Below are 15890 nucleotides of genomic sequence, written 5' to 3'. Positions count from 1 at the left end.
TGATTTGGGACTGTCCCTTCTTACTGAGCAGAATCAAGCATTAAGTTGAAAATACCACTGAAGCATACAGTGAAGCATCTGACTAGAGGAAGGTCCATTTATAAAGCTGTGCACATATCATTGCATCGTGGAAAGAAATCACATAGAAGGAAAGAACTGAAGGAACAGATCCAGGTCAACTGGTACCTAAGAAAAGGATGAGAGGGAAAACGTAAGCATAGAAAATGGCAGGGAAGAAGCCGCTCAAGACAAGTAAGAGAGAAAATTAAGATAAGCAACACACTTTAAAGGAAACAGCTGTTCCTTTTGGTCCCCAAGGAGGGGCAATCAGTCTTCCATCAAATTTTCTAGCTGCATTTAATGGAACATGTTAAACAAGGAAGGACACAGTTGCCCTTAGGATCAGCCCTGACAAGGAGGTTTATCTGCCTAGCCTGCTAATGCAGCAACATCAATAAAGAGTTCCTGTCTGAACTGCTGTGTCATTAGGAAAAGGGGAGAAGAACAATGTGCAAATTAGCTGTGGGGTGGCTGAGGGAAGGAGGGGGGAATCTGCAGTTGATTTGCCTTTAAAGGAATCAATCGGGAGAAGATGGCTCAGCCTCCAGATAACACAGCTGATCCATCTCTTGGCTACAACGCGCAACGTGGAATGGGAGCGGCAGGGCATCGCTGAGGAGAGAAAACACCAGCCAGGCAGCCAGCGACTATCCCTGAACGCCAGGAGGGGCTCGCTGAATAATTCATCAAGGGCTAAACAATCGGAATGGTGCACAGGGGGCTGCACGTTCTTGAGGCTGATTAACTTTGGCTTGATGATAGATGGCTCGGCCCAAGAAGCCACATATTTATTTATTTAGGGCTCCTTCAGAGCTGTGTGGCGAGACAGCAGTTTCCCGGTGCACGGCTGGCCAACGACAGGCTTGTCTGTCGATTAGAGACCCATTCAATTTGAGATGGGTCACGCAACTGGAAGGTTGCACTGGATGACTGTTCAGACAAGTGATGGCTAATTTCAGATCCTCATTACACACCAGGGCCTGACAAATGTTATCCAAAGCCTTATTAAATATTAAAAGGCCCATTTATCACCCTCATTAGAGGCTGAAGCAGAAGGAATGGCAGTGGGATGTTCATCTGGGGCCTGATCTAAAAGCCCAGTGCAGCCAACAGAAAGACAATCCCATTGAGTGTAATGAGATTTGGACCAGGCCCTTTGCTTGTTCTGGATGCACACGATCGTGGAACCGCATCTTCAGGCTCTTTCACTGCAAGAGGTAGTGATCCATATTTTGGACACCTGAAAAGCTTTTGGGTTGTCTTGGCCCCTCACCCCCATGGTAGTGTTTCACTTCAGCTGGCATTATAATAAGCCTGTCCCACCCAATGTCCATGGAGTGCGTATAGGTGTGGGTGTATTTCACTTGTTTTATCTGTTTACTGAAAAATGTTAAATGTGCATGTTTTAACGATGACTGTGGTTGGGAGGTAGAGGGCTCAAGCAGACCTGGACACAGGTATGGGTGAACTGGGTGGCTGCCTGGGGCCAGGACAGAAAGGGGGTCCAAAATTTTTAATGCTTTTTCTGTTGTCCAGGTATGGTATTGGGCTCAAGGGTATATTAATGAGATACACCGCCTCTTACTCTTTCGCATTACTAGTAGTCAAAATGTTATGGCATTTTTCAAGTGGTCACTCGCCAATGTGCAGTGAGTTTGGCAAGTCTCGGTCCATTTGCCAGCACCTTCACACCCACATCACAAAAGCCTTTCTACAGCTGGTACAAACAGTTCCTCCTTTCGGTCTCTGATCAGAAAGGCTGAAATCGAACGAATTGTGGAAACCAAAAACTGTTTCAAACTCCTCTGGGCAATCCCACTCCACCTCAGATCAGAGGTGCGCTAACCCAGGCAAAAAAAAAGAAGTCACATGAGAATCAATCAGGCTCAGTGTCCTGGCTATATGCCAACTTGGCTAATTGCATTCCATCTGTCTGCATCTCTTCTGTAGCCACACTTTGTTCACACACCTGTGGCCTGATTTTCAGAGGTACTGGATCCCATAGAAGCTGGGCACCCTCTAATAATTCAGGCCAGTTGTGTCCAATGTCAAAGACAGAACACAGAAAAATCTATAGTTCTGGGCACTGCCCAGTGAAGGACTGGCAGATAATTACCCAACATCAGGTTTTGATGATTTTTTGAAAGAAGAGTTCACAACTGATTTTAAGTTTGGTGTTAGAAATGGCTATTTTTGGCAAAACCACACCCCTTTTTGGAGATCTGCCATTAAGAGGCACAGCCAGGCAGAACCATGCCCTCTGGAGGGAGAAAGGGCAGAAAGCTGACATTAAAGCACCAGCTGCTGTCAGCCTCGTAAGTCCACGGCAGTTTCCAGTGCTGATGTGCAAAGAGAATAAGGCCCTGAGTCCGAACTGACAGCAGTGCTGGATAACATGAGCTTCACAAGAGCAACCTGACACCTGCCATTCATCGTCCTGGCTTTATTTTATTTTACTGTTATTCTTTATATTATTTGTAATGGCCTAGGGAGTCAGGCTTCACAGTCCTGGAGACTCTATTGCTTTCACCACAGATCAAGCATGGCACCAGCAGATACATCTCATGCATCCACCATGCCCCATCAATGCCCTATGAGAGAGACCAGGAGAGACCAGCTCCAGGGACAAGAGGGAGTTCATTGCATGGGCCAAGTTAGATATATATAAAATCCTCTGACATTAGCACCCACCATCTCTGAAGAAGGCTGAACCTGGGAACTCATTTTACAGAGGACATCCCGTAGCCATCAAACAGTTGGTATCATGTTCAGGTCACTATGCACTCAGGCTGTAATTGAACTTACTTTGATATTTGAAATTAGAAAACACTTAAAAAGAAAACAAATCAAGAAGGAGCATGCAGCTCTTGTGGGTTATTGGGTCAGTATTTTATTATTTAAATAAAAGCAGGGAAATTGTATAAAATTTAGCAGCTCCTTAGCTTGATCAGGCTTAACTTTCAGGGGATGCACCATCCTTGTGATGTCCTTTAATTGTTATGTCTCAAACCCTAACTCTGAGTGTGTATAAGTCAATACATGAAAAAGCAAACAATTTCAGAATTTTTTAGTAGAGTGCTACAAGGTGCATCTCCATACGGTTGCACCTTGGCTGTGCAAATTGTATACACTTAAATTCTACTTTGGATGCATCACATTTTTCCTAGTTGGGATCAAGAACATGACTGGCGATACCTCCATATATTTTCTGCACTGTACATCAACCACATGGGTCCTATCCGACAAGATAGTCTCAATCAGGGAAACCAGCTAATGCTTGGGATAAATGACTTCAGGCAAGTGAGGTACAGTGCCCCTCCTCATAACTTTCCCCAATAATGCTGTGATTTTGATTTGATTCAGGATAAACCACTGGGGGATAGCTTTCTGCTTACTCTGATTTCAGTTTATTTTGTTCTTTTTACTTAAGAAAAATATATCTGAAGCTATGTTGAATGCCTAATTATGTTCCAAATTCAATTCTAGCCAAGGAATAACCTGAGCTGAAGCTACTTTGCTGTGTTTAATAGAGATTGTGCAGCGGCAGAAAACTTGAGTATCCTGCAAGTCACTGTCAGGCGAAAGTTATCCTAATACTCTGCGCATGCAGGTGAAATTTAAACCTCCCATCTAAAGGAAGAGATCACAAGCCTATACTCTGATAAGAAACAGCATACGAATCAACCCATTGGTAACCTAGTCCTGGTTTATTGATGCTGTCTTCATTTTTTTTTCTGACCCAGTCACTAAAGTTCCTCAGAGATGAGCCTCTTCTTTTCCCTTTCTGACCTTAAAAGATGATTTAAGCCTGTTCCTCCACTGCCCCACTTCCACCACTGAAGGGGAGCCAACCTCAGTCATAATAAAAAGGTGCTTTTTAGAATTCACTATAAATACCATTGCAGCTTAGTCTAATATTCATTACAAGTAACCACTTTCTACGCTCTACTTCCCATCTTATTGATCCTCTAAGATGAATAATTTTCATTTAGCCTTGCCCATCAAATCCTGACCATTAAGATAGTTAGGCAGTGCAATAAATACAAGTCCTCTTTATACAATAGGATAGATAATCTAGCTGAGGCAGAAAGTTCCTGCATAAAATCTTTCCTTCACTGAAGAAAAATAAATCCCAGCCCAGGATGAGGCAATTATTTTCAGCAATACTGTCCCACGAATCTGACTTCTGAATCTTATCCTATCTAGAAAGAAAGTCTTGTCCAGCCAAACAAACTCTCTGAATATCTCAGTTCTTGCCCTCCCACCAGCTGGTCCTTCTTCCTTTATATTAATGCACACTGACAGGATGCTGTGTCCTTTTAACAGCATAACCTACTAAAGTGTTTTATTTCACAGGGGAGTAGTGTTCACAGGGGAGTAGTACTGCAGAGCTCTGTATTGGGGGAAGACTACATATGCATCTCATATAGCTCATAGTCTTCTGACTGTACAGTATAAAATACCGAAAGAAAAGAAAGCATGCAAGAGACTTTCAAATACCTGGTTTCCACCCTTCCTCCCCTTGCTCTGTTTTAGGAGTCAGGTTTAGCTGTCTGGTGCCTGGCAATATTGACTGATTGGTTGACTGATTTCGACTTACCTGCCTCACCTTGGCCAGCAACGATGTACTCCAAGAAGACGATCAGCGTGATGCCTTTATGCTGCATGGCTGTCAGGCAAACAAATCACCCCCGTCCTCAAGGTGCAAGGAGAATCTCATGCATCTACAGGTCTGGTGCCTGCATAGCTCCCGTTTCCTGCCTTCTTTCTCACCTTCTTCTTAGGGCAAGAGCAGCGGCTGGTGCCTCATGCTTCTGATCTGGTTGGGGAGGCTTTTTGGTTGCTTGCTTTTGTTTAAAAAAAAAAAAAATCCAGACCTCTTTCCTGGTCTCTGCTGGCTCCAGGGTGGGAGTCACTCGCCCATCGCTCCCCGGGAAGCGAGTGGCGTTTCCCCCTTCAGTAGGTGAAGCTCACCTCTCTGGCCCAGCTTCTCCTCTCTGCCCCGCGCTGGGGCTAGATGCTCTTGTTTTACAAAGAAACTTTCTCTTGCACTTTGTTCGGGGGGGGGGGGGCTTGCCCTTTTCTCCCCCCTTCCCCAGGTCTTGCCCCCTCGCCCTCCCTCCGCGGCTAGCGGGGGCGGACCGGGGACCCCGCACAGCCCAGCCCGGCCGCGCAGGCTCCGGCTCCGGCTCCGCGCACCGGCTGCAGCGGATCCACTCGCCGCGTCCCGGGCACGAGGCGCTGGGGCCGGGACCAGGGAGGGGCTTGGGGCGTGGGGTGGGAGGGGGGAGCCTGGAGGGACCCCCTCCCGCCCGCAGTGCAAGGGGGGCAGTCAGCGCCCTCCTTCCCTGCCAGGCCCGGGGGCCCCCGACGCCCCGCTCCCTGCCAGCGGCTGGCACACCCCGCGCTCGCTGCCCTCCAGGCTGGCTGCAGGCAGGGATGAGCGTGACATGTGATCATGCCCCTGCTCCTTTTTTTTTTTTTTTTTAAAGGCGGGGTAGTTTGCACCCCCTGGCAGCTGGGCACGTGGGGCTGCCAGGCGCTCCCCCCTCTGCCGCCGGAGCCGGGGGCCGCCGGCCGGGCGCGGCAGGCGGCTCAATTGCAGTCCTGGCCCTTTAAGTGAAATGCCCGGCGCCGCCGCCCGGAGCCGGCTGCGTGCAGCGCCCTCTGTCGGCCCGCGGGGAAGCGGCGCCTGCCGCCGGGCCTGCCGCTGGGGGCGCTGTGCAGCAGGGGGCGGGGCAGGTTTGCACCTTGTAGACTAACCGGAGAAAGTTAGGGCTGGAAGGGGCCTCGCATCTAGTCCACCCCCCTTGCTCAAAGCAGGGCCTGCCCCGATGAGATCATCCCACGCGAGGCTCTTAAAAACCTCCAAGGATGGAGATGCCCTATGTTTTAGGCTGTGAAAATAAAATCTTGCACCCATTGTGTATATTCAGAAGTGGGTTTTTGCATGCTAAAGGCATTCACAGGTTCCAGGTAAGTTGTGAGAGTCTCCATCGATCCACTCAGGGGAGAAAACATGCCCATCGGTGTTGCTTAGAGTCAGAGGAGAGAATACATGAACAGGCACGTTCTTCCTCCTCTTACTCAGGGAATTTGCCCTTCTGTTCCTTTGAATCACACGTGCATGGACCGCTGACGAGAGCAAATGATGCTGACCTTCTGTGATTTAGAAAGCCATCGCCAGTGCCAGAGGAGGGTGGGGGGGAGGGGTGTGCAGGGAGACTGCCCCGGGTGCCGAAGCGAAGGGGTGCCAACAGGCGCTGCCCAGCCAGGGATGGAGCCGTGAGTGACTTGTTGGAGGGGGCGCAGGGATGGGAGGAAGGTGGCTCCCAGCACTGCAGGCATTCCCAGGGACATGTGCCCCCCAGATCTGTGCATGGGGCAAGGGTGAGCTGCCACTGGGGGCTTTGCCCCGGTGCCAAACTTCCTTGCCATGGCACTGGCTGTCGTGTATTACATTAATAACTCCGGGAGGTGTTCCCCCATGGCAAATGCCCTAATGTGTTTAGAATAAGACACCTCCAGCTTTCTGGTGAAAGGAGACTTGCCTTGAAGATCAAGGATTTGGCACAAGCTTTCCTGAGCTGGAGCTGGCTTCATCAGATGCTGTGAAAGGAGGAGCAGAAAGCAGAGTGCAAGAAGGAGGTGGGCATTTGTCTAAAAAAGACAAGGAATGGGGGAGAAAGAGATGAGAGGGGAAAGGGGGTGGTGCTGGGAGAGACAAGCAAACAAGCGGTAACCCCCTAGAAACACAAGTAATGTGTTATGAATCCCTGGTCCCTGTTTAAACCATGCTTAACACAATCCAGTCTGTGGGCAATTTCTTGTTCTGCAATTTCTCCTATTCAGATCCATTCTGAACAGCTTGCTGTCCAATAAAGCCCCCATCCCAGGACGTAGTATCCTGAGAGGTTAAAGTGTTCTGCTACCGGCATGCATGTCTTTCTGCAGCTGGAAAGTTTGGTTTAAAAGGGGCTTTTAAATCGAAGTGCAGCCAGCCTGGGAGCCCAGCTGGGTGATCCCTTTCTTTTCCTGAGTAGAGGCAACTCAGGCTGCAAAGGGACTTATGGGCTCCCAGGAGTCTGAAACAAGATGATGTTGCAGCATGCCCACTCTGTGTTGCACCGGGCACAACCTGAGGCAGCCCCTACCCCAAAGCGCCTACAAGCTCCGGGCGCCTTCCTGCAGTAGGTGCCTGGTAGCACAGGGCTCTGCTGACCTCACTGGGACTCTGCACTGGTAACTGGAAGTCTTACTATGACTCTCATTGCTCTTTAAGGCTCCATCGGACACACAAAGGCATGAATGACTCTTCTTGGATGACTGTTCTTGCCTAGCCTTCTCTCCCGGTGGGCCTGGCTCTGATCTCTCTTACTTCAGCTTTACAGCTGTGCAACTGGATCAGCATCTCCAGAGATATTCTTGATTTTAAATGGAGGTGAAACTAAAGCCCCTTCAATGAGAATGGAAGCATGACATAAGCCACTTGTGCTTCAGTGTTTGCAAGACTAGGGCCAAAAGCAGAAAAACAAGAAGATGGGTCACACCAGACAGCTGACAGGAGGAAGCAAATTGTATATGCCACGTGTGTGTGTACAGACGATTGTCACACAAATGGGGATTTTCCTCTCTTGATCCTTACCTGCCACTTGTCTTGTTTCTAATAAAGAAAACTTAATAAATACCTGTAAATGAAGAGGGAGACAAGGTGTTGTCTTATTTCTGTTTTTCATGCTTATTTTAAAACCATTCCAATATTGCATAATCCTTATGCAACATGCCGCTATCCTGCTGTTATAAGCCATGTTAAGGACTGTCCTCAGGCCAGACTCTGCAGAGTGTACAAGTCCTATGGGACTCTGGGCATCCTCAACTCCAATTCTGTGTCTTCTGTGCAAGCTGAGATTACGTCACACTCCTATGCTGAAGCTCTGCACCAAAGAGCTCTTTACTGTTGCCAGTGTTTGTGTATTGCTGCCTTAGGGAACAGCCCTATCAGTCTTGAAAATGTACAACCCTCCTGTCAATCTTCATAGAAACAGACGTCCACCTTAAGCTTCCTCTGTGCAGAAATGAAGTTTATTTTCTATCTATGGGGACTTTTTGCCACTTTTAATTTTCCCTGAGCCTGAGGATGGGTGAGTGTGCCCGAAAGCTTGCAGAAAAAGATTTTTTGTGTGTGTGATTAGTTAGTTGGCCTAATAAAAGATATCATCTCTGAATCAAGAATTGTAGAGTTTGCTTTTTGTCTTTCTTTTTGTCTCAGACCAACATGGCTACCAAATACATCCTTGATATCCCTGCTATAGGATTCTGGAGGATTGCTTGTGAAAACCTTTGAGAAAGGGATGCCAGGTTTGGGGCGAGGAAAGAAATTTCCTGCAAGGTCAGATTGGCAATTGTGGGGTTTGTTTCTTTTTTGCCTATAGCATGGGGCATGGGCCTCTTCCTTGGACCTATGTTAACCTAACCTATAACCTGAATCAATGTTAACCTAACACATTCCCTGCCCTTGTACCCCATAGGTAGTGCCCTGATCTCCCTGTCTTTTACTTGTGGCACACTGTAGATTTTTCTCTCTCTTATTTTATACTCATTTTGTGTCTGTGGTGTGCTGGGGGCATTGGATTGGATGATCTTGTGGAATCCCTGGGCTAAATGCCCTGGGAAGGCCCTTGCGGGTTTATGTTGCTAGTTTTTTTGACATTCCATAAATGTTTAAAGTAATTTCTATAGAATTGCATTAAATTTCTTTACAATCCAGTAGACTTCCCTCTTATCACATAGGCCTTTCTAAAAGAATAAATTTATTGGACTTAGATATAGAGAGGTTTGCATTTCACATTACTGTTACATCCCCTCTCTCCTCAGATTATGGACTCAATAACAGAGTCCAAATGCAGATAATTCTCCCAATTGACTTCAGCAGCCTTACGTTTCTTTCAGGAGAAAATCCCCTGGACTCTGACTGTGGCACCATGTATCTATCAAGGATTGAAAAACTCCTACATAATTTATGCAGAGGCTCAAACCTGAGATTAAAGTTCATGTTGCAACTTAAGTGGAATGTCAAGGTCAGCATATTTATTTGCTTCTACTGCCTGAATGGGAGGAACCTAAGACATTTTGGTTGCTGTTAATCACAGTGGACAAAAGCCATTAATGTGTGGAGGCTTTCTTTTTTGCACAATAGAGCAAACTGATGCCAGTATCTAACAAACAGGTATACTCTCAGTGTAAATCAGATAGCACGCCAGTACATACAGTAACAAGAATGTATTTGGGGTGCTATTCTTACCATTATCCTTGGCAACAGTTCCTATTGGAAAGGCAAGATGGTCAGGATTGAGGTATGGTGCCTATCCGACTGTCAGAGAGAGAGCTCCAGTGTTCAGGTATTACCTCCTGGAACTGTAAAAGGCAGAGCTTGCAATCATTATTCATGCAAGACTCCTACACAAGTCTTGGGCCCCAGGTGACACTGAAGTTGGGGTGTGAAAGTAATGGAGGCCTGAGCCCAATATTTCAGCCCAGAGGCAGCTGAAAAAGCATCCAGAGAATAAACAGCACAACTGTGAATGATTCATCTCCAGGGGGGACGGAAGAGCCAATGGGACAGCCCAGCGTGAGGAGGTGTGTCACCTGTCCTGTCTGTGCTCACAGCTGGGGAGACCTGTTTGCAGAAGCCAGCAGGCGGGTTGTTTCGTTGGAGATCCTCTCGGAGCTGCTGCTGTTCCCAAGTACTGCTTCCTCCTCACTCTCCTGAACCCACTTTTCCTCCATCTCTTGTCTCCCCAGCAGGTATGTCCAGCCTGAAGGAAATCTGCAGTGGCCTCCCACTGCACCCCGTGCCTGAAAACAGAGGTCGAAAGAGAGGAATTCCACATGCGCCTGTGAGGACCCCCAACCTCACCGCTCAGGAGGAGAAGGTAATGCAGCTGTCTGCAGGGCTAGGCCTCCCATCTCCCTCAGATCCTCTCTGGTCAAAGCAGCAGAGCTGGTGCCCCAAATGCTTCTCCAGGTGTGAGCTACCTAAGCTCTTGGCAATTGAATAAATATAATATCTCTGACATGGCAGAGGGACACAGCCATGGAGGCTCTTCTGCTTTTTATTCCAGGAATCCTTCCCCAAAGATCGGGTCAGACACTTTGGTGCCTAAACTGGGACTTTAGGCTCCATCACTGTCTACCCAGCACCTTTCACCTAGCACTCTGTTAAGAACAGGCTAGCCCAGCATAAAGTAGGGAAAGTCAACACCTTGCTACAAATCTCTGCCATGGATATATTTTATTTTTTGCTTATAAGACTTGACAGGGGAAAATACCTGTGAAAATGTAGTCAGAAACAGGATGGCATGGGGACACAGACCTCAAGACTTTGAGTTAATTATTTGTTTGTGGTTGGGCAATGTCCATTGTTTGACCAGGCATGCTATACTGTTAAGTAATCATGACTCCTGGTTCATCGTTGAGATTTTTTATTTTTGTTTTTAATTTTAACACCAAAAGGTTAAATTAAAAATGAAGGGTCAAAGGGCAAAGTTACTAGGAATCTAAGACAAGGGCAGCAAGATAGGTTCCTGAGTGGTTTGAAAAGCTGTGTTTCATCAGATAATGTTAGCAATCACAATAGAAGATGGTACTTTTCCCCCCACATGGGGATGTGTAGGGACATATTCATGACTAGGTGGCACCCTCCATTGGCACCAGTGGAATCATATTGTGCTTATGGCAGTGATGAGTTGGCATGTGGAGTCAAGCTAAGAGGAGCCACAATAGTTAAACCCTTCAGGGCTGAGGGTGCATAAAACTAAACTCTTTGTCATGTCCCCATCCCCACTCCATGGGATGGGAACCCCCACTTTTACAGACTGGGACTCCATGGGCACTTGCTTAGCAAGAGGGGCACTGCCATGAGCTATAGCCAATGAGGATTTAATGTTGCTCTATGGATCAGCCACTGCTGATGAGTCCTCTCTGGCTATTAAAGCACAGCCTTATGGAAGTGAATGGCAGTATTGCTTGAAAGACCCCTGCTTCATGTAAAGGGAAAAGCAACAGCACAGCTGTGCAGAGACATAAACAATCTGCAGCTATTCTAAAATGAGTGTGTGAACCTAGAGAGGGGCTAACCCCCCTCACTCTAGCATGAGAGAGTCCTCTCCCTTTCTTCCTTGTGAAACGGTAAGGAATATACTGCTCATGCAGTTTCTTGCCCGCTATAATCCCACAAGGAGAAGAACATCAATTGTGTTCTCCACAGCATTTTCCTAGACCAGACATGTTGTAGAAACTGTCTTAGACCCTGTTTGGTTTTGAGCAGCCCACTCTTCCCTCCTTATCAACCACATGTAATAAAAGGTCATGCTGGTTGTAAAGGTATTTTTTTTATTGGCCTGTTAAAGACTTAAAAGCTTCCTTTCTGATTTTATTTTATTCTTAATCCTCCACCTTAAAGTCTTAGCAGGTTTAAAGTTCCAGCTGGTATTTATTTTATATCTAAAAATCCAAATCTCTTTTTAAGATGCCTTCTATGCTAAGTCTACACAGAGTTTTCAAAACCTTGAGACTATGTTTTGGCTTTGATCAGCAATGCATAATGCTAAAACTTTTGGGAGATTTTTTTTCTGTATATAGGATTATGTAATTTAAATGGATAATGAGCGAAGTAAAAAATAGGTTATGCCAAATCCTCAGCTGGGGCAAAATTAGTGGGACTCTGTTGATTTTCACCAGCTGAGAATCTGGTCTTGTATGTTCATATCCCTTTGCTCTAATTTTTCTGTATTTGCAGTAATAATTCTCAGCCATTTCATTGTTTAGTTTTTGTTGTGCCTCTGTTTCTGGTAATAATGTAAATGTATGAAGTAAGATTTATAAAGATCCAGGTATTTGGGGGCTTGCTGAAGAGATATGCAATTCTGTATGCCATGTCATCATTAATCTCCTTGGATCAACCAAACCATTTTTGAAAACCTATTTCATCTGTAAGTTTCCTGAGTTCTCTTCTTCCACTTCCATTGCCTATGGCTTGAGAGAGCCTTATCCTCTGTCTTTCCTCTCCATCTCAGGAACCTCAAGCTTTCTGTTTTTCAGCATCCATTTCTTGACCTGAATATTTTGCAAATTAGGATGCCCCTAAAACTTGCATTAATTGTGTGTATTCAAAAGTGTTTTGCATGCTAAAGGCATTCACAGATTCCAGTTAAGTTGTGAGAGGCTATATCTATCCACTCAGGGGAGAAAATATGCCCATCGGTGTTGCTTAGAATCAGAGGAGAGAATATATGAACTGGCACGTTCTTCCTCTTACTCAGGGAATTTGCCCTTCTGTTCCCTTGAATCACATGTGCACGGGCCGCTGACAAGAACAAGTGATACTAACTTTTTGTGATTGTGTTAATGCAGCTAGAGGAGAGCAAGATGGATTTCTATTCAGAGTTATGCTTTGACATCATCAGCTAACTTCTAGCTGGGCTATTTTTGCTAGAGGTTTCAACATAAAAGGGCATGAGCCAAAAATGTCAAGAATAGAAGCCTAAAGGACACCTTTGCAAAATTGCTGGGTATCTAGCAGCTCTCATTGAGCCTAGGGCAGGAGAAGGAAGACATGTAGCTCTGGTAGCTGCTGGCACTTTTGAAAATCAGGCTTCTGATGTTACATCCTAATATGGATTGAGGACGCTCACTCTAGGCAGATGGCTTTGAAAGTCCTGGCCACAAAGAACCCAGTTAGACTTTGAGAGCTCATGTACATCAATGGACAGGCAGAAAGATCTTCTTTTACTCCTAAACTGAGATCATCTGAATTGAATGTTACTGAAGGAGGATCATTTAAAAAAAGACAATTTCATTTTTACAATCCCTTTTCGGAGACCAGTTCCACTAAAAATTCTTAGCCTTAGAATCACTAGACAAAAGAAGACAGATGGGACAGATTAAATGTTCATCTTGTTGTTAAAAGTACAAAACAGGGACTGAAGGAATCATTGTGCCTTTGGGACAGTCAGTTCCCCTGTGTGTGCCTCAGTTTCCTACAAATAAATTAGGGCTGTGAAGCTTCTTTTTTATGTTTGTAAAGTGCTTTGAGACCCTCAAATGGAAAGGTCTGATAGCATTGTTATAAAATGGAATTGAGTCCTTTCATATGAATCCTGACCCAGTCAATGGTTTTAAGGAGAGAGGTAAGGAAACTCATTTAAAGAAACAAAAGCTCTGATATTTCTGGTTTCTCAAGCGTCCCATGACAAAGATATAAGTAGCTGATGAAGTGTAGTGGGATTTACTGCATTCTTTTGGCTGCATCCTGCTCCCCTCTGAAGTCAGGGCCAAGCATTGCTTTGAATGTAACAGCCCTACTAGTTCTATTGAGCAAGAAACAAGAAGTATGCTAAAAATGGTAGAGAAATGTTAGTTCTGATCCACCAGAAGCATTTTGTATCAAGTACAAGTTGAAATGAGAAAAACACATGAATAGTTCTTTCTAGGTGGGATTTTCACAAAAGCCTAAGTGATTCGGGTAAACTTTCCAGTTCTACCCTCAAGTGTAGTCAGAGCCTGATTTTTAGAAATGCTAAGCACCCGTAACTATAGTTGGTATGAATACAAAGCATTCAAAGAATACAAGCGCTGTGAGGGTCACCTTCTCTTCTTCTGCTTGCAGAGTATCCACAAGGAGACTGTTTCTCTGGGATCTGTTCATTTGGGATAAAACTTACTCCTACTCCAAGATCAGCACAAGGCCCTGTATTCTAATGAGTTTATGAGACCTTAGATGTCACATAGATCTTGTATTTTCCCTCTACAAGGGGCTGAATTCCATCACTAATACTAAAGGATTTGCTGAATAATCAATAGTGAATAGATACAAAATTAAAGTTACACTCCTTTGTAGCAATTGGTCAGGCACACCTGATAGTTTTGTTTCTCGTTCATGATTGAACATACTGGTGAACTTATGGTATTGGTATCAATCCTTTCAATTCAATTTGGTTCCCAGGAACATGGACATAGGTTTTGCAGGGACTTTCCGGGTCATCAGTCCCCTGTTCTTACAGGCAACCATGTCAGGAACTAAACAAGCTCCACCTTAAAACTAGCTAGTTTTTTTAGCCCCCAAAACTTTTACTGGTGGCCCCCAGAACCATACTCCTCTGATGGTGAGGAACCTTTTTCTAAACACCAACCTAGATTTATTCACGGCTGGTTTATATCCATTTGTTCTCATATCAGTGTTGTCTTTTAGCTTGAATAGCTCTTCTTTTAACTGGTATTTACTCTTCTGCTAAATTCATAGTTATATCTCTTGTCATCCTGCACTTGCTAGGCTAAATGAGTCAAGTTTCTTTGATGCCCTCTAATATGGTAAGTTTTTTGCTCTGCTGATCATTCTGGTATCCCTTCTTCTAGACCTTCATAAAACTTTGACATTCATTTCCACGAATGTTTGCATCAGCAAAGCTCGGTCTCCCAGTGGCAGGGAAAGTAAATGGGGCATAAGCTCAGTGCAAGTGAATTTTACTTAAAAATCCAAATCGATATTTAGAAAAAGCACATGCACTGTTTACCCAGCTGTAATACTAGCTTGCCCATTTTACTGTTTGTATTTATAGAAGAAGTTAAAAATATCCCCAAGCAATGCCATTATGCTACAAATTATGCAGAGTATTTATTGGACAACATGGGGTCACTCAAAGCAGGTTAGAAACATAATATTTTCATTCCTACTGCATTCCAATTCCCATGGGAGAATACAGCCATGACTTCAAATATTGCAACATTTTGTCTTTTTGTGTTTCACAAAAATTTTTTCCCACATGGATTTTTAACCCTGACTATGTTTTATTTTTAAGCAGTGCGAGGCAGATTTATCCTCTTTTTAGATATTCTTCAGATCCTGATTGTTGTATTTATGCCTTATTGCAGCTGAGATGTCCAATAACAAAAAACCTCAGATTCCATCCCATGTTAATGATAGCTGGGCTTTTGCATTAGCTAACAAGCTCTTGAGAAGCAACCGCTTATCAAGATGCTGAAGAAATGGGTGGCAGTTGAAAAGGAATTTGCATTTCTAACATCCCCCAAAATGGATGTTTTCTTGTTTCTTTTTCATACTCTCAATGAGGGTCCCAGCTTCCAGATTATTGGCCAGATCTTCAGCTGGTGTGAATCAGGACGACTATTGACTTCAAGGAGATTTGACCCCTTGGGCTCAATACCAAGCATGGCTATGCCAGTACCACTTCCTTTCATGGTTAGGTGATCTGTTCACAACTGCACTGCATTCATTTTGACTCTTCTGGAAGACCCTACGGATGGCAGAGGGAGTTTTGCATGTGGAAAATTTGGGGGCACAAATGATGAGATAGCTGAAAAATTCCAGCCATAAGAGTCAAACCGTGGCCCCATTGAAGCCAACTAGACTGGGCCAGGACTTGGGCTTTATATGGCTTTCAAGGTTCTTGCTAAAGTGGTTTCTCTTCAGAGAAGGACCTATGCTAAATTCATCAAGAATGAGGGGGGCCATGTGTTTTCCCCACAGTATTCTGGGTGCCGTTAATCCCAGTTTTCTGCAAAATAACTGCATCCGTGGCTCCCCTGTACAGCCACCAGAGGGTGCTACAAGCGCAGGGTATATTTGCAGCACTGAGTCCTCTCCAAACCTGCATGGTGGCTTATTGGGCTCTCTTCAAAGTAAAGCAAACTATATCTCGAAACCTCACAAAACAACTAGAGGAAGTTATTCGAAATATCTTCAGTGGAAAGCAGCATGGATAGTGCTGCCATTTATAATGCAAATGGAAAATCTTTTTGGTGATCTTTGCAGG

At 45.1% G+C, this 15890-nt stretch overlaps 2 protein-coding genes across 3 annotated transcripts in view; one reads left to right on the top strand and one right to left on the bottom strand.

The window, feature by feature from the left end:
• The window catches only part of LOC149855851 (netrin-4-like), a 91497-nt gene extending 85874 nt beyond the window's left edge, over positions 1–5623 (bottom strand). Inside the window, exon 1 of one of the 2 annotated variants that reach the window (XM_090022290.1) lies at positions 4670–5623. In XM_090022290.1, the coding sequence (XP_089878416.1) occupies positions 4670–4727 (58 nt within the window). In that variant the 5' untranslated portion in view covers positions 4728–5623. Of the gene's footprint in view, positions 1–4660 lie in introns of both variants that reach the window. The other variant, XM_090022289.1, reaches the window with a different exon arrangement.
• A 4103-nt stretch (positions 5624–9726) lies between these two features.
• Positions 9727–15890, top strand: part of UROC1 (urocanate hydratase 1) — a 62183-nt gene continuing 56019 nt past the window's right edge. Inside the window, exon 1 of the mRNA XM_090021923.1 lies at positions 9727–9992. Coding sequence (XP_089878049.1) covers positions 9867–9992 — 126 coding nt within the window. The 5' untranslated portion in view covers positions 9727–9866. The remainder of the gene's footprint in view (positions 9993–15890) is intronic.

The sequence above is a fragment of the Crocodylus siamensis genome, chromosome 11 (genome assembly GCF_052110815.1).
Source record: "Crocodylus siamensis isolate JL-2025a chromosome 11, ASM5211081v1, whole genome shotgun sequence".
NCBI lineage: Eukaryota > Metazoa > Chordata > Crocodylia > Crocodylidae > Crocodylus > Crocodylus siamensis.
The sequence above is the reverse complement of the archived record's forward strand: the minus strand, read 5'-3'. Positions and strand labels throughout refer to the sequence as shown.